General features: G+C 33.9%; 1 protein-coding gene and 1 pseudogene across 17 annotated transcripts in view; one reads left to right on the forward strand and one right to left on the reverse strand.

Annotated features, from left to right (window-relative positions):
• The first annotated feature begins 1,162 nt into the window (after positions 1–1,162).
• On the forward strand, positions 1,163–4,379 carry LOC140637709 (uncharacterized; annotated as a pseudogene).
• HFM1 (helicase for meiosis 1) overlaps positions 1,175–19,445 on the reverse strand; it is a 139,833-nt gene continuing 121,562 nt past the window's right edge. For 12 of the 17 annotated variants that reach the window (XM_072834449.1, XM_072834456.1, XM_072834455.1 and 9 more), the window contains 5 exons: positions 17,128–17,373; positions 15,338–15,428; positions 10,754–10,865; positions 10,508–10,662; positions 9,209–9,335 (listed from right to left, as the gene is read on the reverse strand). In XM_072834449.1, coding sequence (XP_072690550.1) covers positions 9,266–9,335; positions 10,508–10,662; positions 10,754–10,865; positions 15,338–15,428; positions 17,128–17,373 — 674 coding nt within the window. In that variant the 3' untranslated portion in view covers positions 9,209–9,265. Of the gene's footprint in view, positions 1,997–5,088; positions 5,573–9,208; positions 9,336–10,507; positions 10,663–10,753; positions 10,866–15,337; positions 15,429–17,127; positions 17,374–19,445 lie in introns of those variants that run through there. The other 5 variants (XR_012035058.1, XR_012035059.1, XR_012035057.1 and 2 more) reach the window with 5 other exon arrangements.

Here is a 19,445-nt window from a genome sequence, read left to right on the forward strand (position 1 = left end):
ACATCAAAGTAGGGAGAAATGTATGTTTTATCATTTCCATCTAAAACTATATTTTAAATACTTTAACTTTCCATAATGAATAAGTCTTCCAACTAAAATACTTTTCTTTAGTTAGAAACATGGGTTACTTTGTACTGTTGATAAGTGCTTGATTTTATAATTTCCTTTCAGCCCAAATTGTAAATATTAATTAGATATATGCATGTAAATGATCATAACTCCAGTTTACCAGATGCAGATGACTCATTTTAGTCCCTTAATCCCTTTGTTTTCTCCTTCCAGAATCTGTCAATCTGTTCCCTCCATGACCTTTTGCTCCTCTCCAAATTTACCCCAACCCCTAACTTCGCTCTTTTAATAATTCACTGTCCAAAAGAATGTATAGCTTTCCTTTTCATAAATTTGACTATGGCTGCATGTTACCTCCTTAAGAAGTCCAGACACTATGAATCTTATGTAGAGTCTAGAAAATGTTGCGGATGATAGAATTTGATAGTGATATTAATTTTTAAAAAACCTTGGGGCTCTGGGGTGGCTCAGTCAGTTAAACATCCAATTCTTGATTTCAGCTCAGGTCTTGATCTCAGGATCATGAGTTCAAGCCTGCATTGTTCTCTACACTGGGCATGGAGCCTACTTTAAACAACAATAACAACAACCAGAAAAAAACCTTGATAACTTAAAAGACCTATATTTTTGTTGCATTTTGATCATTGTTACCTGGATCATCCATGGGTCCCTTGAAACATGACCTGCTCATGTTCATCTTTCTAAGACTAGCTCATAATATAAGAGGTAGTATAAAACAGCTGTTCAGTCACAATATTCAATAAAAGAATAGTAAGATATCTGGTCATTTTCAAATGGTAATGCATGTATAGCAAGACCATTCTAATACTATATTACATATGTAGGCAATATTTCAAAACTGTAAGTATAGCAACAGCTATGGCTAAAATTGTGCTTAGAATTGAACTATTTTGGTTTATAGCTAGAAAAAAATTTCTTAATACATTTAAGAAAGGAGAAGTACGTTTTACATTTATTATGAAAGATAAAAAGTTTACAAAAATGAGCATAAGCTATAACCCTTAATATTAAGAATTAAAGTAGGAAAAGTATGGTGCCAGTCTGGGTTCAGTTCAGGACTAGCTGAGAAACAATGGGCAAGTAATTTAATATTTTGGTGGGCTCTTTTCCAGTCCTGTAAGTTGAAATTTTGAACTAGAATCTAAGGGTTTTTTTTTTATTGTACCATTCAATTATTTCTCTTATTTAAAAATGTATCAGATAATAATGGAAAGAAAAATTAATTTTAAAAGTAAAATAAAACTTTTGTAGTGATTTAGTCAGTAAATATGACTGTAGTAGTGGGCTTCATTGCCTTTTCTGGGCAGCTATAGACTTGAAGTGCTTTAAAGGACAGTACCCCAAGAAAAAAAGAGTGTATCTACCAGTGCAGGAGTGAAAGGATTGGATCAGTTGTCCTTGATTGAATCAACTTGTTCTTGATTGTTCTCTATCTAACGATTGAAGTATTGGAGCCATTGGAACAAAGATTCAGCATCCTCAATGTTTTGCAAGTTTGTTTGTTTTGACATTGCCATTTTTAATCAACCTGCTGGAAGAGCTGTCTTTGAATTTTTTTTTGATGTTCTCCCAAACACAGATAACTTTTATTGTCTTTTACAGGTGAAAAGGGGTCAGGGAAAGTAACTCAGAAGCCATTATACTATAAGAGTTTTCAGTTTTGCAGCATTGTCAAAGATTTTATGGTTCAGATGGCGACTTCAGTGAAGAAATTGAAGAAGGGGAATCTAGTAACAGAAAATATTTTAAAGATGAGAGTTTCCCTGTTAAGCACAACAGAGAATCTCTCTTATCAGTGACAAGGGGAAGGATACAAAAGGTTCATAGTTCTTCATAACCAGAAAACCAACTTCTCATTCAGATGGGTATCATGTTGTTTTTGGGTAAGTAAATTCTGTTCAGGAAGCTGTGAGAGAGAGAAAACCAGAAAACAAATGTAGTGAGCAAACCATTTGCAAGTTAGATAGTTGTGGAGAGCTAATTCCCAAACTAAGAAAGAAAAGGCATAAATGCTCTCCCTCCTCCTCATCCAGTGACTCATACAGCTCAAGAGATTCTCAGTCCTATTCTGATTCTGAAAGTGCTTCTCAAGAGAAATTTTAAAAAGAAACGTAGGAAAAAGTACCCCCCACATACACACACACATACAGACACACACACTAGAAAGAAAATACACACACACATACACACACACTAGAAAGAAAAACACATCTAGTGAAAGTGAGGCTGAGGGACTCATGGGTGGCTCAGTGGTTGAGCGTCTGCCTTTGACTCAGGTCATGATCCTGGGGTCCTGGGATTATGTCCTGCAACAGGCTCCCTGCATGGAGCCTGCTTCTCCCTCTGCCTATGTCTCCGCCTCTCTCTCTGTGTCTCTCATGAATAAATAAATAAAATCTTAAAAAAGAAAAGTGTGGCTGAAAAAAATCTTAAAGCATAACACTAGAGTACTGTCCATCCAGAAGAATTCCCTTCTATACCTGAAGATAGATTCCTAATTAGAAAAAGTGTTCCCAAAGCTGATGACAAAGAAAGGAAACACACATACACACACAGATAACTAACTTCCAGCCTACTTCATATCAGAGGAGACTTTCAGTTACTAGGTCTAGCAAAGAAATTAAAGGAATAGGATCAAGGATTATCGAACTCCCCCCAGATCCAGATCAAGGGATCATTTCAGATGTAATGAAACTGCTTCACATTGGAGGCATGAGATTCAGAAAGCCCAAAGAATGAGGGTATCCAGTGGTGAAAGATGAATCAAAGGAGCTTAAGATTGAGTTACACAAAAGAAACTGAAACAAAAGAAAATCAAAGAAATCCAGCTAGAGTAAAGGAGAAAAACAGAACCGATCATAGGCATATGTCCAAGAGTCCAAACAGAAAAAATGAAGAGGAAAAGAAAGCTAAAGATCATAAACCTAACAGCAAAGAGAGAGACATTAGAAGAAATTCAGAAAAAAAGATGATAAATATAATAAAAACAAAGCATATAATATATAATAATACAAAGCATAATGGAAATAAAAGAAAATAGGGATCAAGGAGTAAAGAAAGAGAACATAAGAATGCTAAAGAAAAAGTTTGAGTCTAAAGGAAAAGATCAAGAAAGAGGCAAAATTTTTTTTTGAAAGGGGCAAAATTAAAGAGAAGTTTAATAAAATCAAAGAGCAATGAACATGATAATAAAAGTAAGGAAAAGTAAGGGAAAGAATAGATGCATAGTGTAGAAAGGAATGTGATACAACCAAAGGCAGTTACAATGGTCCTGTCCTTACTCATCCTGTAGCCTCAGTCACCATCCCAGTACCTCACTCTCATCAAGAAGGCATTGAGCCCACAGACAAATACATAGGAGATAAGGTGCCCAGCAAGATTCTGAAAAGGAAAAAAAAAGAGCTTCTTGTCTCTTTTCTTTTTCCACAGTTGAGAGGAGATTGAAACAATACAATAAAATGGTCCCATTTTTTCAACAAAAATTAATTCTGCCAGCTACAAAAACACTTGTAAACCAGATTGCACTTCCAAATAGTTTAAGAAACATGTGACCTGGAGAATCACCTTAATTTTGTCACCCATAGAGTAAGATTCTTTTATCTGACCCCAACATCAAAGGGATCCTGTAAGAAATATTTATGCAGATTTTTAAAGTGCTTGTGGTTCTCAGGAGGAAAAGTGGTATGTGGGGTGAAACTATAAAATAAAGTATCCCCCCCCAAAAAAAAAGGCAGTTATAATGGTAGAACAAGAGAAAGAAGCAGAATTAGGGGCAGGAGCAGAAGGATACGATCCAGAAGCCATGACAGAACTGGCAGTAGAAGCAAGGAGTACCACAGATACAGAGACAAGGAGTAAAGAGGGAAAGGCCAGAAAGCAGCCAGAGAAGAGCAACATCAAGGAATAAAGATAGGAGGGGAAGGAGGAGAGATTCACAAAGCTCAGAGACAGAAGAAAGTCAAAGCAGAAACAAAAAAAAAACAAAGAAACCATTAAAATTCACTCTGGAAAGGAAATTCTGAAGGTCAGAAAAGAATATACTATTAAAAGTATAATCATAAAAAAATAAAAAAATATATAATCATAAGAGTTCAAATAATAATAGAGGGAAAGGCTGATAGAGTTCAAAGTCCATTCTCAAAATAAAAACAAAGTAGGACAATTAATTAAAGTACTCCACATTGAAATATAAGGAGCATGAGTAGTCTACAGTGGAAAAGGAAAACCAAAAATCAAAGGGTCAAGAAAATGACCATGTACATGACAAAAATTTTAAAGTATGGTCATAAAAAAAATTGATTATGAGTCCAGCTAAGAACAAGTAAATGAAGACAAAAGTAGATGAGTGAGCTGTGGAAAGTTCATTTCTATTTTGTCTTTAAGTTGTAGAGACTTACTAATGAATCTCCTTTATGTTGTTTTCCTCTTTTCATTGTTTTGGGGTTGTTTTGTTTGCCCTCTTTTTTTTAAATATGAACTTCACCTGGTTGATCTTTAGATAACTTGCAACCTGAATAATTTGTACTGCTAAAGTTTTAATAAACTTGACATAAAAAAAATAACACTGTAGTAAAACTGGTTTTAGATTAAAAAAATTGTTTTAAGTTGTAAATGGTAAAAGATTTACATTTCCAAACTGATTAATACAGAAACAGGCAAATAAAACCCAAAATGGTGACTTTATCATGTTTCTAAAAGATTGAAGCCACCTACTGTCATAAGGATATCCCTCAGGGGGTAAAATGCAATGTTAGCTGGATTTTCATTCCTTTTTTGATTTTAAAAAAATTATAGTTACAACATACATGAGTGCAGGTTTATGCACATTTTTCTAAATCTTTCAGAATATTATGGGTTTTTTTTGTTTTGTTTTGTTTGTTTCACTCTGTTTTGCTGAAGTATGTAGGGAGTTTTAAGGTATATGTTAGTTTAGGGAAAGGTTTCCGAATTGAAATGTGAAAATAAGCAAGACAAAGATTGCTCTTTTGAATTATCGGCTTTTATTATGTTAATTAAAACAAAACTCAATAGAGCATCTAAATGCCTCTCAAGCTACATAAAAAAACACCCAGTTGATGCATGGGAATTATAAAGATAATTTACACAGTTGGTGAGGAAAACAACCTATACCGAAAGGCAATTAAAGAAGAGCGATATCACCATATTACATTTAAAATAGGAAATATATGTGCAGAAAATCAAGTAATCATCATTACTCTTATACTTGTCTTCTGGAATGGATTATCTTAAAAATCCTGGTATTGCCTCCTTTCCTTTCTACCTTAAAAAAGTGCTTCTCACAGTTTAACATACATGTAATGCAGACAGGGACCTTGTCAAAATGCAGATTATGACTCAGAAGCTCTGGAGTGAGGCCTGAGAACTTCTAACACCAGCTCCAAGGAGTTTCTTCTATTATCGGTCTTTGGATCTGATACTGAGAGGCAAGGCCTGGAACTAGCAGCAGCCAGGAATTGACATGCTAGAAGACAAAAAGAGCCAGGGTTTTCCTTCCTTTTGTTTTATTTATTCTACTAACCAAAATCCACAATGAAATTCTTAGCTTACTTACTTAATTCTAAGCTTAGCTTGGTTTACTTCTCTTTGCCCTTTCTCCTCACTGGTGTCTTCTCTATTCCCACAAAAGTAGATGTTCTTAAATATAGACACCTGGTATGATCTAAGATGTCACAGTTAAGTATTAGCTTTGTAAGTCCTAGGCTACACGTCCTCAAGGAGTGGTTCCCTATTGTCCTTGATAAGGGTGTTTTCTAGAAATGGGGTCATGATAAAAAGAGATACTTTGTGTGACTCTACTAAGGATCCAAGGAGCAAACTGTGCTAAAACCTAAAAGAGTGAATAATTCAGCAATCATTTCTATTTGGCTTTAGAATGTATTATAACACAATTTGCAAAAGATTTATTTTCTAATTACATTTTACCTAAGGTAATATTAAAATAGATTTATATGCTCTACCATAAAACAACTAAGAGTGCTTTTGAACAGGGGACAGAGATAGAGGAATCTATCTGAAAGCATGAGGAAGTATATGTAGGAGGGAGGTCTAAAAGAAAATTTTTCTATGGATGATATATTTATGGAAAGTCAGAGAGTTCATTTGTCAAGTCTTATGCAACTTGAATTGCAGTAATAATTCAAATGTGATTTGCAAGGAAACATTTTCCTTGACTTACGCTTATGATGAGGTTATATCTTAATAAACCTATTGTAAGTTGAAAATATTGTTAAGCCAAAAATGCATTTAATACACTCAACCTACTGAACATCATAGTTTAGACTAGCCTACTTTAAACATGCTCAAAACAATTACATTATCCTATAGTTGGACAAAATCATCTCACACAAAGCCTATTTTATAATAAAGTGTTGAATATTTCATGTACTTTATTGAATACTGTACTGAAAGTAAAAAACAGCTGACTAGGGTACAGCTCCCAGCTGCTGCCTAGCATGACAACAGAGTATCCTATGCAGATCACTAGCTTGAGTAAGGTAAAAACTCACAATCGAAATATGGTTTCCACTGAATGCATATCATTTTCATACTATCACAAAGCTGAAATCAACTGTTAAGTTGGAGACACTCTGTATTGTATTATTTCACCCCTCTGATCGGTTATAGTACTGCTAAGGAGAGGGTTTTTTAGTACAAACAACTACCATTTTTGAGCACATATTATGCATCAGTCCCTAAACTAAGAGCTTCCTATGCAGTGGCTTACTCATTCTCACTCCATACCTGTGAGGTAGGTGCCTATATGCTACTTTAGAGGTGGGAAAAATACAGTCTATTAAGGACTTTTTTGACTGAAAAAAAAAATTGAAAAATTGAACCCAACAAAGATTTGTTATATGGTTTATTATATATTTGAAACGAGTTACAAAATGGAAAACTGTAGGGTTATTCACTTATGGTAAGAATATCCAGTGACTGGACTCCTTTAAGTGGTTAGTCTACTTCTTAAGGACTACTACATCTAATTTTCCAGGTAAACACTTGCACAAAATAAGGCATGTCTATGTTAATTTGCCATTTGTTTTGATTACTTAGGAAATGAACTTACCCATATCATATGTTTCCAAAACTGGCCTGATAATGAAGAGTAACCAGGAATCTTGTTATAACACCCCTCCACTTGGCAATTCTGAATCAGTAGCCCTTTGGTAAGTTCTAGAAATTTTTATATTTATTATCCATGTTTCTTATGATCAGGCAAGTTTGGGAAACATCTGGCTGCCGAGTAAAGCTCAGGTTTTTAGCATCTAAAGTCCTCCACAGTCTGGCTTTAAGGTACATTTCAAATATCTCCTACAGGGGCATCTGGGTAGCTCAGTTGGTTGTGTCTGCTTTCAGCTCAGGTCCTGATCTCAGGGTCCTTGATCAAACTCCATGTCAGGCTCCCTGCTTAGTGAGGAATCTGCTTCTCCCTCTCCCTTTGCCTTTCCCTGCCCTCCTGGTTGTGCTGTCTCTCTCAAATAAATAAAATCTTAAAATACACACAACACAGAGACACCTACAACATTAACCCATGTTTAAAATTATCTATTCATTATTCCTCAAAAAGATACTTTCCTTCCTTGGAGCTTTGCTCAAGCTGTTCTCTGTTAGAATGTCCTTTCATATGTTTGTTCATCAAAACTGTATTCATCTTTCAAGTCTCAGCTCAAATTTTAACTTCTCTATAAAGGGTTCCCTAAGTCCATGGTTAGGATTGTGTTCTCTCTCTTATGAACTCTCAAAGCTCTTCAAACCTCTATTGCAGTGATTCTCAAGGTGTGATCCCTGGACAGCAACATCAGTGTTATTTGGGTATCTGTTAGAAATGCACATTCTCAGGCCACACCCTAGACCTACTGAGTCAGAAACTCTGGGTATGGTTCTCAGCAATCTGTTTTCAAACTAGCCTACTAGATGACTGCAATGCATCCTGAAGCTTGAAAACCACTTCTCTAATGTATTCTACATTTTATTATTGCATTATTATATGTCTTAGTTTCTGTACCAGAATGTAAAGTAGGATCCACGAGAACAAAAACTCCACGAGTGTTTTTATCATTTGCCTCCTTTGCAGTACCAAGCACGGTGCTTTTGCTTAGCAGATCATAATAAGTCTTCTTGAATTAAATTGCTATTTCTTTAGTGTCAAATCTATGTATGCAAGATGAGCAGATTGTAGTGCACCAATTTTTCATTTTAATGGTGTTTAATAACCTTTAAAGGTTGTAGCATGATTGATTCAGATACAGAAACATGCCAAAGGTAAAGATGACTAAAATAAAGGAACTGATTGCCCTTATTTTTCAATACATAATATAGCTTCTTAGTTTTAAGCTTTTTTTCTGTTCTTAATATATATGATGCCTCATAACTGTTTACCAGTGACAACAACAACAACAATTTCATCTGGAAGTTTCTTTTCTTCTCTTGCCTCTAAGGCTTTTATGCTTAAAAAAAATTCCTAAAATTTCTTAAGTGGGCTTTGATTTCTCATGTATATATAAATAAATTAAATAATAAACACTGCTTATACTTCTACTTATCAATAAATTTGAGAAAAAATTCATGGGAAAATAACATGAAATAGTGTTTGCCATAGCAAAAGTCAATGTAACAAGGTTTTAGAATTCACCATACTGGAAAACAAGCCAAAGGAAAACAATAATCTATATTGATTAACATTTTATTTATTATTGTTTGAAGTTATATAACAATAGGTTCAGCCAGCCACTGGACTCATAAAAATCTTTAGTAAAACAAAACAATATTGGTGAGTTATCCATACAACAAATTGATTCCATGACATAGCATTATTTTGCTTTCAAAGAATATCTTTCTCAAGAAAATATAAAAATGAAATTTTTAATTCTTTCCTGTCAAAATCCAATCAAGATACATTTAATAACCAAATAATATCTAAGTGCAACTGAATTTTCAGCTTACTGAAACAAACCCACTGTAAAAGTGCTTTTCATGAAGTTACAAAAGGAAAACAAATCAGTCCAAAAATGTGGTGCAAATAAGTCCATAAAACTGATCAAACCCAAGAGAAAAAAATTTGAGCAATTGTGACTACTTAAAAAAATAAAATGCATGCTTTGTAATTGGGTGTCTTTATATCTTGCCTTATTAATATGTTTTTTTTTTGTTTGTTTTAGAAAATGTCATCAAATATTCCCAGGAAAGACTTCATTTCATCAGCTTCATCATCAGGATGATACCTACTGGAGGGCAGGGGGAAGAAAGTATAGAAATATATATAGATTGCTGACAGATTAATGTGTCAAATAAACCTCAATATGCATAACCTAGGAAGAAGTCTGTGGGGGAAAATCAGACTTCATAAATTATGAGAAGTAGAGATCAAGTCTCTTAGGTATTTCCTTAAGGTTTTTAAAAAGTGATATCATTTAATCAGTGTATGAACAAGTCTATAAACTTTGACTATTCAAGAGGGTAAGAGAAACTGCTACTTACCCACAGAAGTGACCACCTTAGGGGGAACTGATCAGACTTAATCTGACTTTTCATTGAAACTGTAGAACCGTGAGGAAATTGATTGGCTAAAATACAACTTGAACTTCTGCAAAATTAGCCAATCATTGGGATTTAAGTGATTTTACACTTTATATTATCAACATGTTTTATTCAAATCAGTGAAATAAAGTTTACTAAAACAAAATGTTTTAACTAAAAGTATTAAACATACGTTCTCAAAAATTGAGATATTAATATTATGAATATCTTACGGAGTTCAGGTCATGAGGGGTCTAAATATTTAATGTTTTTCAGTAAATAAAATGTTTAGGTTCTGATCTTTATAATAAACCAAGGAAAGGGGCATCTGGGTGGCTCAGTCAGTTAAGCATTGGACTCTTGATTTCAACTTAGGTCATGATCTTAGGGTCATAAGATGGAGCCCCATATTGGGCTCTGAGTTGGGCGTGGAGGCTGCTTGAGATTCTCTTTCTTCCTCTACCTTTGCTCTTCCTCTCTCTCTCTTTCTCTAAGATATAAAATAAAATAAAATAAAATAAAATAAAATAAAATAAAATAAAACAAAACAAAACAAAACAAAATAAAATAAAATAAAATAAAATAAATAAAATAAAATAAAATAAACCAAGAAAAAAAATGCTAAATTTTTTTCTTCTTCTTCTTTTTTTTTTTTAGATTTTATTTGACAGAGAGAGAACACACAAGCAGGAAGAGCACCAGAGGGAGAGGGAGAAGCAGGCTCCCTGCTGTGCAGAGACCTTGCTGCAGGGCTCTATCCCAGGACCCTGTATCATGACTTGAGTCAAAGGCAGACACAACCGACTGCCGGGCACCCCTGAATTTCTTCATAGAAAGTTTTTATTGGCATAGTCTTGAAATGTCTTTAAAGAATTCTTACCTGAAATCAATTTCCTCTTTACATTCATTGTTTCTAATAAAGAAATCCACTTTCTTAACAAAATGTGAAGAATTTGGTATTTTTTTAGAGTGAGTAAAGCATAGCTTTCCAATCTCTGGTGACAGATTTTGTTGTTTTCTTTCTTGTGAATGGACCTATAATTTGAGGTTAACAGAAAAAAAGCCAATCATTGAAAGTTTAGCAATTCAGTCAGAATTTAAAAGAAAACAATTAGGTGCTTCTTACAATAGTTGTATTTCCAGCTTGTTGAGGTAATTTCGTCAGGGAGGATGTATCAAACTCGAATACAGGAGAATTTGATAAATAAGTATCTGGCTTCCCATGTGATGAAACAAAACTAAAAAATCAAAAATAATTATTTATAAAATATGGCAACTAAGAGAAACAAACCATTCTAATTTAGATCAATAATGATTCTTTAGGGAATATGATTAAAGTTAACCATATTCATTACCAAAAAAAAATGGATGCTGTTTCATAGACTCATGGAAACTTTGGTGTAGCTCCTTTCCTATAGACAAAACACTAATATCTATATTCTAAATTAGATAAGAATACTATTTTTATAAGCCTACAGAAATAATCAATCATTTTCATTAAAATTGGGTCTTATGCTTAATTTTCTATTACCTAGCAGTCTGTAAATCTTTTCTAAATCCCACTTTGCTAATTTCCTATCCCTATTCTGGTCTCACTATAAATAGACAACTTGACTTTTCTTCCTATGTAAAACTACATTAGAATTCACCTTCAATCTTCTGTATTAAATTCATTCATTAAAAAACATTTATTATTATCATATGCCGGATATTGTACTAGGAGTTAGGTATAAAGAGGTAAACAAATCCTCAAGGAGTTATCATCTAGTAGAGGAACAGACAATACGTAAACAATAAATACACAGAATTATAGATCTTAAAGTGATATGAAGGAAATTAACTGAGTTATATTGCAGGAAATAGTGTGGAGACATAAACCCACTTTAAAAAGGTGGTCATAAATGCATGTCTCTCTGAGGAGGTGACAATTTAAGCTGTCACTTACAGCCTAAAATATGACAGCCATGTAGGGAGTAAGAAGCAATGGGTACAGGTAGTAGAGAAGTACATGTATTGATATGATTGCATCTTTTTGCCTTTGAGTAAAGGCAAGGAATTAAAATAGTAAAAAGGAAAAGCATGTCCCCTTTCCACACCAAATCCTCAGGTCCTGCAGGCCTTCTTTCCAATATCAACTTCTGGCACATTTTTTTCTTTAGAGGCTTCTTGATAAGGATTCCTTTTCAAATCTGCTTAATCTTCTGTTCATCACTTTTAAACTCTCCCTAAATTATCTATAGTTTCTAAAGGTATGGCTCACAAAACTGTTTATGTGCTTTGTTATTTTCCTACTTGTATCTTCCTACTTCCTATTTTTTTGCCTCGTTATACCCACAGCTTTGTTCTACTTTGATGCTTCTAATCTATTTATTCTGTATGACTCAGAGTTAGAACCAATGAATGGAAATAGTAAGAAGCAATTTTAGGTAAATATTCTTAAAAGCTGTTGAATAGGCTGAAAGATCCAAACATGGAACAAACATGTTGGAGTGAATGAGCTCCTGATCACTAGAGCTGTTTGATACACATGGCATGAGTACCTGCTGGTGATATTGGATGGTGATTCAGTATCTGGTAGTGGGAAGACTAAATGGTGCTTAAGTTAAACACCTCTGAGTTCTGGAATTATCCAAAATCTGTAATTCTGTGATGCTGATAATCAGTAAAATGACTAAATTATAGCAAATGTGCCGAAAGACACCAAAAATTTCTTATTTTTTAAAATAGGAGAAATAAATAAAATAATCCTTAAGTGAATTAGAACCTGAACAAAAAGTTGTCAGTATTTCTTCTGGGGAAAGTTTTGACTGTGGCTATAATTGCCCTCCATGACTTCTACTCAGGTCCAATATCCAGATGCACTTTGAATTTCTGAAAAATACTTCAAGTTTAACATTAAAAAAAAATTTTTTTTTTACATTTTTTTTTAAGTAGGCTCCATACCCAACGTGAGGTTTGAACTCACAACCCTAAGATCAAGGGTTGCATGCTCTACCGACTGAGCCAGCCAGGCACCCCAAGTTGAACATTTTTTAAATGACTATTTTCTCTTCCAAATGTCTATGTGTCCTATATTCTCAGATAACAACTTCAACTATCCACTTGCCATATATTTTTTGCATTCCCTCAACTACTGTATCCATCAATTATTAAATCTAGTATGTGCTGTCTATGAAATGCTTCAAAAATCCAACTCTACCTCTCAGTTTGTATCACCTCTTCTTAGTTTATGCCTGACTATAGCCTGCCTCTTATGCTGGTCATCATGCTTCTTGTGGTCTCACTTTCTACAATTCATTTTATATATCATATCATATCATATCACTATAGGGCATCTATGTGTTATCTTGTGTTTAAGTATCTTGGAAAGCTTCCTATTGCTTACATGGAGGTTAAAAACTAAGCTACAGCTAGAGGAGGGCTATAGATTATATCACATTTAAAAAAATTAGTTCTTAAAATTTATGTCAGGAGATGTCACATTAAATTTTAGAGTCTTAGCTTTTTTTTTGAGAATAAGAATATTTGACAACACTAGGCACATATTTCCTGCACAGCAACAACTGGCTGGAGTCAAGTAGTGGTTGACCCTCTTATTTTTATTTTATTTTTTATTATTGAAGTATAATTGACATACAATGTTATATGAACTTCAGGTGTACAACTTACTGATTCAATAATTTTATACATTATTCAATGCTCACCACAATAAGTGTAGTCACAATCTGTCACCATACAATATCATTACAATATTATTGACTATATTCCCTGTGCTGTAATTTTCTTCTCTCTCTGACTTATTTATAAGTGGGAAACTGTACATCTTAATCTCCTTTATCTCCTTAATTTTGCCACCCACCCACCCACCCTCTGGTAACCATCAGTTTGTTCTCTGTATTTAAGTCTGTTTTTGTGTTTGTTTGTTCATTTATTGTTTTTGTTTTTTAGATTTCACGTCTAAGTGAAATCATATGATTTGATTTATTTCACTTGGCATAATACTCTCTAGGTCCACCTGTGTTGTTGCAAATGGCAAGATCTCATTCTTTCTTATGGCTGAGTAGTATTATAGATATATAAATATTGCACATCTCCCTTAGTCATTCATCTATTGCTACCTACAACTTGAATTGTTTCCATATCTTGCTTCTTATAAATAATGCTGCAAAAACACAGGGGTACATATGTCTTTTCAAACTAGTGTTTTTATTTTCTTTGGGTAAATACCCAGTAGTGGAACTACTGGATTATAGGGTAGTTCAAATTTTTTGAGGGAACTCCATACTACTGATTTTCATAGTGGTTGTAACAATTTACATTCCCACCCCCAGTACATAAGTATTCCCTTTTCTCTATATCCTCACTAACACTTATTTAAGTCTTTTTGATACTAGCCATTCTGTCTTGCATGAAATAATATCTCATGGTTTCAATTTGCATTTCCCTGATAATTAGTGATGCTAAGCATCTTTTTCATATGTGTCTGTTGGCCATCTGTAGATCTTCTTTGGAAATATGTCTATTTAGGCCCTCTATTTTTTAATCAAGTTGGTTTTTTTGGTGTGAGTTGTATAAATTCTTTATATATTTTGGATATTAATCCCTTATTGAATATACTATTTGCAAATAGCTTCTCCCATTCAGTAAGTTATCTTTTTGTTTTGTTCATGATTTCCTTTGCTGTGCAAAAGCTTTTTATTTTGGTCTAGTCCCAATAGTTTATTTTTGTTTTTGTTTTCCTTGCCTCAGGAGACATATCCATAAATATGTTGCTAAAACTGATGTCAAAGAGATTACCACGTATATGTTCTTTTAGGAGTTTTATGGTTTCAAGTCTTAAACTTAGGTCTTTAATCCATTTTGAGTTTATTTTTGTGTATGGTGTAAAAAAGTGGTCTAGTGTCTAGTTTTGTGCCAGTACCATACTATTTTGATAATATTAGCTTTGTAGTATATCCTGAAATCTGGAATTGTAATATTTCCACCATTGTGCCTTTTATATGGGACAATCTCCAGTTGGTCTTGGCCCACCAAATCCTGAAGGCAGTTTGAGTTTGTAACTCCTACCTACTTAATATGGCAAAGTTGTCTAAATACAGCATTCGAGGCTCTTTAGAATCAGACCTCAGCACTCTCGGCCTTAATGCTATGGCCATACAGACAACACTTTACTGACCCTTGAGCATGAGATGCCTTTTCAAGCCTTATACCTTTACACCTGCTTCATCTATCTGGAATACCTTATCCTTATCTTTTCTACCTTTCTCTTTTCAAACTCCTATTTAGCTTTCCTGGGACCATAATTTGGTAAGTCTAGTGTGGAGCCCAGAAATGTTCATTTTTAATATATTTTAATACTTTTGAAGTAAGTGGTCTGTCAATAGCACTTTGAGAAACACAGCTCTAAAAGAAAGGTTAAGGGGATCCCTGGGTGGCTCAGCGGTTTAGTGCCTGCCTTTGGCCCAGGGCACAATCCTGGAGTCCCGGGATCGAGTCCTGCGTCGGGCTCCCGGCATGGAGCCTGCTTCTCCTTCCTCCTGTGTCTCTGCCTCTCTCTATCTCTCTCTCTCTATCTGTCATGAATATATAAATAAATAAATCTTTTAAAAAAATAAAAGAAAGGTTAAGCTTCTTTGACATCTATTTATTTGATCTCCATCTCCAATTATGTGTCAGGAGGATATAGAGTTGTATAGTATTCCAAACTTGCCTTTTTGTCATTTCTCCTTGGAATTTGCTCTTTGGCTCTTGGAGCAATAGCTTACTTCCCCTGGTACTTGAACTCAAAGTGTTTCCAAATCCTATGTAAAGAGATAACATTTTGAAATTAAATGCCAGGAAACAGATGAATGGATCTACAATGGCTCTCTCCAACAGATGTGATCTGATTAAAGAAGGAATAGGGTAACAGGCACTAAGGAGGGCACTTGATGGGATGAGCACTGAATGTTATATGTTGGCAAATTGAATTTAAATAAAATATTAAAAAAAGAAGGAATGAATAATTCTTCTCAAAAATCAAATTTAATTTATATAGAGAAATAAGGGAGCAAAGTTAAGGGAGTTAAACTATGAAACATAGGTTAGCTTATTAGTCATTAAAGGTCTACTACTACTAAAGGTCCCCAAACCACTTCTACTTACTTAATAATTTTAACTCACGGAAATGATCAAGTTGAATTTCATTCAGTATTTTCAAAAGTCTACGTATAATTAATTTCACTTAAAGTGCGCTATACGTGGCATTTAGAGAGTCTGACCTTCCCAGTGTCAAAGTTATGCCCGCACATGATTAGGCTAACCTCAAAGACTCAGTACAAAGTGCATCCTAAACTGCAATACACAATGACTTTTAATTTTGAGGTAGGGACTAATAGCTGTTCAGTGATACAGGAAATTGTGGCTACTGACTCCACATCATAGATTTTCCTGGTCTATTTTGTGAAGGTGGTCAAATCCTATTCCTTCTGGAAGGAATAATAGCTCTTTAGGTATTTCTCAGAATCCAGAAACGATAGTATTTTGACTTCTAATTGCTTCCCTTAAAAATATTTTTTTTAAAGAGCATTGGAATGGGATACATTAAGAGTCAACTAAAATTCTGAGAGACTGATTTCCTCCTCTCAGCCATCATGGGAGAGAATACCTCCATTTTGCTGTCTTCTCATATACTCATCAAGATTTGCATTTTCCATTTTAGTGACATAGAGTAAATCTGCCAGTAATTTGGAAAATTAAGTCCCATTATTTTAAGGACTTAAATACAATATTGAATAGAGAAGAAACCAATTCTTTCCTATTATTTATTACACTTGAAAAAAAATCAATATGTCTACTAGAAATAAAAGGTATCTTTTATTTTCCTGGCTAGCAGATGAATACTTTTTAAAATGGAGCAATTTTAGGGGCACCTGGATAGCTCTGTAGGTTGGGCGTCTGAATCTCGATTTTGGCTCAGGTCATGATCTCAGAGTCATGGGATCAAGCCCTATGTGGGGTCTGTGCTCAGTGTGGAGTCTGCTTGTCCCTCTCCCTCTGTTCCTCTCTTGCTCATGTGTATGCTCTCTCTTTCTCTCTCTCATTCATAAATCAATCAATAAATAACTAAAATATTTTTAAAAATGGAGTGATTTTGTCCTTCACAAACATTAGCAAATTTTGTGTGATCACAGAATTGAAAGCTGGATAATCTGTTTTATGAGGGAAGATTCAATAAATATTTTGAATTTAAATAGAGTTTTTAACAAAATAGAGGAGCAACAGAACAGAAGAAGCCCATCTGCTATATAATTATCATGGAATAACCTTGACTTTTATCCTTAAAAGGAAATGTGATTTATGGAAGGGTCATATTTTCAGTTTTACTAAAAATTATAATCTTAACAAACAAAAGCTGATGAAGCAAACATATAAGGCAAAGAAAATTAGTTTCAAAAGCTGAACTGAAAAATATTCAAAGAATTTCTCATGAAATTATTTCATGCTAAAAGCCAATTTTACCTGATGTTTTTGTCTTCTCAGTACTGGCTGAAAAACTAGTAACTTCTAATAAGTTCTCATCATCAAAATCATCCCAAACTTCATTTCCCAATTCAAAGTTCACATTCAAAACTTCTGAGGATGGAGAATTACTTTTATCCCCATCTGTCAAATTTTGGTTTCCAGATGCATTAAGATGTCTGTTGAACAGCACTGTTTGAGGGGATTTCTCATTTGAAGTTGCAGAATAGTTCCATCTAGAGAAATCTGTCACGTGTATGTATAAAAGAGTATAGGTACTTTTTAAACCATTAACATCATTTTCAATTGATATATCAAACACATCTTTCAACTACTAAACTGAAGTTTGAATAGTAGTTTTCAAAAGTATTGGGTCAAGCATTGTTGATACTGTTTTCAACCAATTCTATTTACTGTATTACATATACTGATATTTTCACTAAGTTTAGTTTTCAATGGCTTCTTTTAGACAGAATTAATTTTCCCTCTTAATTCCTAAATGAGAATAACCCTACTCTAAAATGAATTTATAATTTCTAAAATGGTCTTCCTTCTTCCAGCTCTTCTCCCTACAAGTGAATTTTGAATATTATTATGAAATATGTTCTTCCAAAATATATCTTAATTCTCCTGCTAAAAAAAATCCTCAGTGTTATCCACTGTTGATAGCCTGGGTTTAGGGCCAGACTACCTGGGTGAAAATTCTACTTCTCTCACTTACTAGTTGTATCATCCTAGACGAGTAATTTAAAGTCTCTGAACCTCATTTTCTCCTCTGCAAAATGGGAATGATAACAGTAACTATTTCATAAGATTATTAGAGGGAATAAATGCTTTTACTTTTGCAGTTTTCTACAGTAGTGTGCTAACAAATTTTTAATAACTGCTTCTCAAAAAAATGTATGCATATATATATTTACATTTATTACATGCATTTATTATAGGTAAAGGATATGTAGCACACAGTTTACAATTAATAATACAATATATAGCATGCTTAACTATACATTCCATATATCTGATTTTCACTGAATGCTCTCATCGAGTTTTGTATCTGTAGCCAACTTATGGTCGCAATTAACAAATGAATATAGTTTTCACATGAATGCTACTTGATATTCTTGTTGAGTTTAACTAAGATGAAAGTAAAATAACTAAGAGAGATGATGGAACTTGACTCATTCACTCATTGACTTAGGCAACTCCTTCGCTAAATTACATAATAGTTTTCAAATACTAGAAGAATATTCCCTCAACTTTTTGTTAATCTGCATTATTAACCTTTTCTCCATCACTTTCATAAGTCTAAACAATAAGTTAAGTCCTAATTTGCAGTTTTTGCTGATTCCCATGATATAAATACCCCCATTATTAATAATTTCAAGCTACCAATGTGACATCTCTGAATGCAAAGTTGAGAAGATATGCATAGTAGCACACCACTATATAATATTTTCACCATATAGATACAAATATAGAGGCAAATAATCTCAAGAACACAGATAATGGTAATATGCAGTAGAATAATTAGGAAGTGATTAGTTTTGAATATTTACAGTCTTTGTTTTTAATGATTTCATTGAAAGTTTATATAATTACACTTTTAATAATGGCTAAAATATTCCCAAGTATTTAATAATTCTCTCTCACAAGCCAGCACAAGCTTACTCCAGCATATCACCAAATTTCCTTCACTTTAAATATTTTCTGTACCTTTTTTCACCTAGCCAAATCCTACTTTATCTTCCAATTGTACCTACAACTCTAGTTCACATTATTCTACTTTCATTCATTGATACACATGTATGATATATATTAAAATAGAAGTAGGGCACAGGAGTGCAATGGGAATACAAAGGGAACAGGATCTAAACTTACAATGTAAGTCAGAGTGGACATCTAGGGTGGTAAAATGGTAAGAAGGTAACACTGGAATTTGAGCTTGGTAGAGTTGTGATTGTGGAGCAGGGCTAAGGGGAAGGCAAGATACTCCATGAAGAGAGGACAGCATGTGAAAGACATGGCAATAATGGAGACCAGAGAATGTCTGGAAAACTATAAGTTTTCTGGATTTCTGGAGCACAAAGTAGAAGGAAAATAAGAGTCCACTGAGACTGCACAGGAAGTTTAGTGCCAGATTATATTGATGCTTTTTTTCTTTCTTATTTTTAAGATTTTATTTATTTATTCATGAGAGGCACAGAGAGAGAAGCAGAGACATAGGCAGAGGGAGAAGCAGGCTCCATGCAGGGAGCCTGATGTGGGACTTGATCCTGGGAATCCCGGATCACACCCTGAGCCAAAGTCATAGGCTCAAT

This window comes from Canis lupus, chromosome 8 (genome assembly GCF_048164855.1).
Source record: "Canis lupus baileyi chromosome 8, mCanLup2.hap1, whole genome shotgun sequence".
Taxonomy (NCBI): domain Eukaryota; kingdom Metazoa; phylum Chordata; class Mammalia; order Carnivora; family Canidae; genus Canis; species Canis lupus.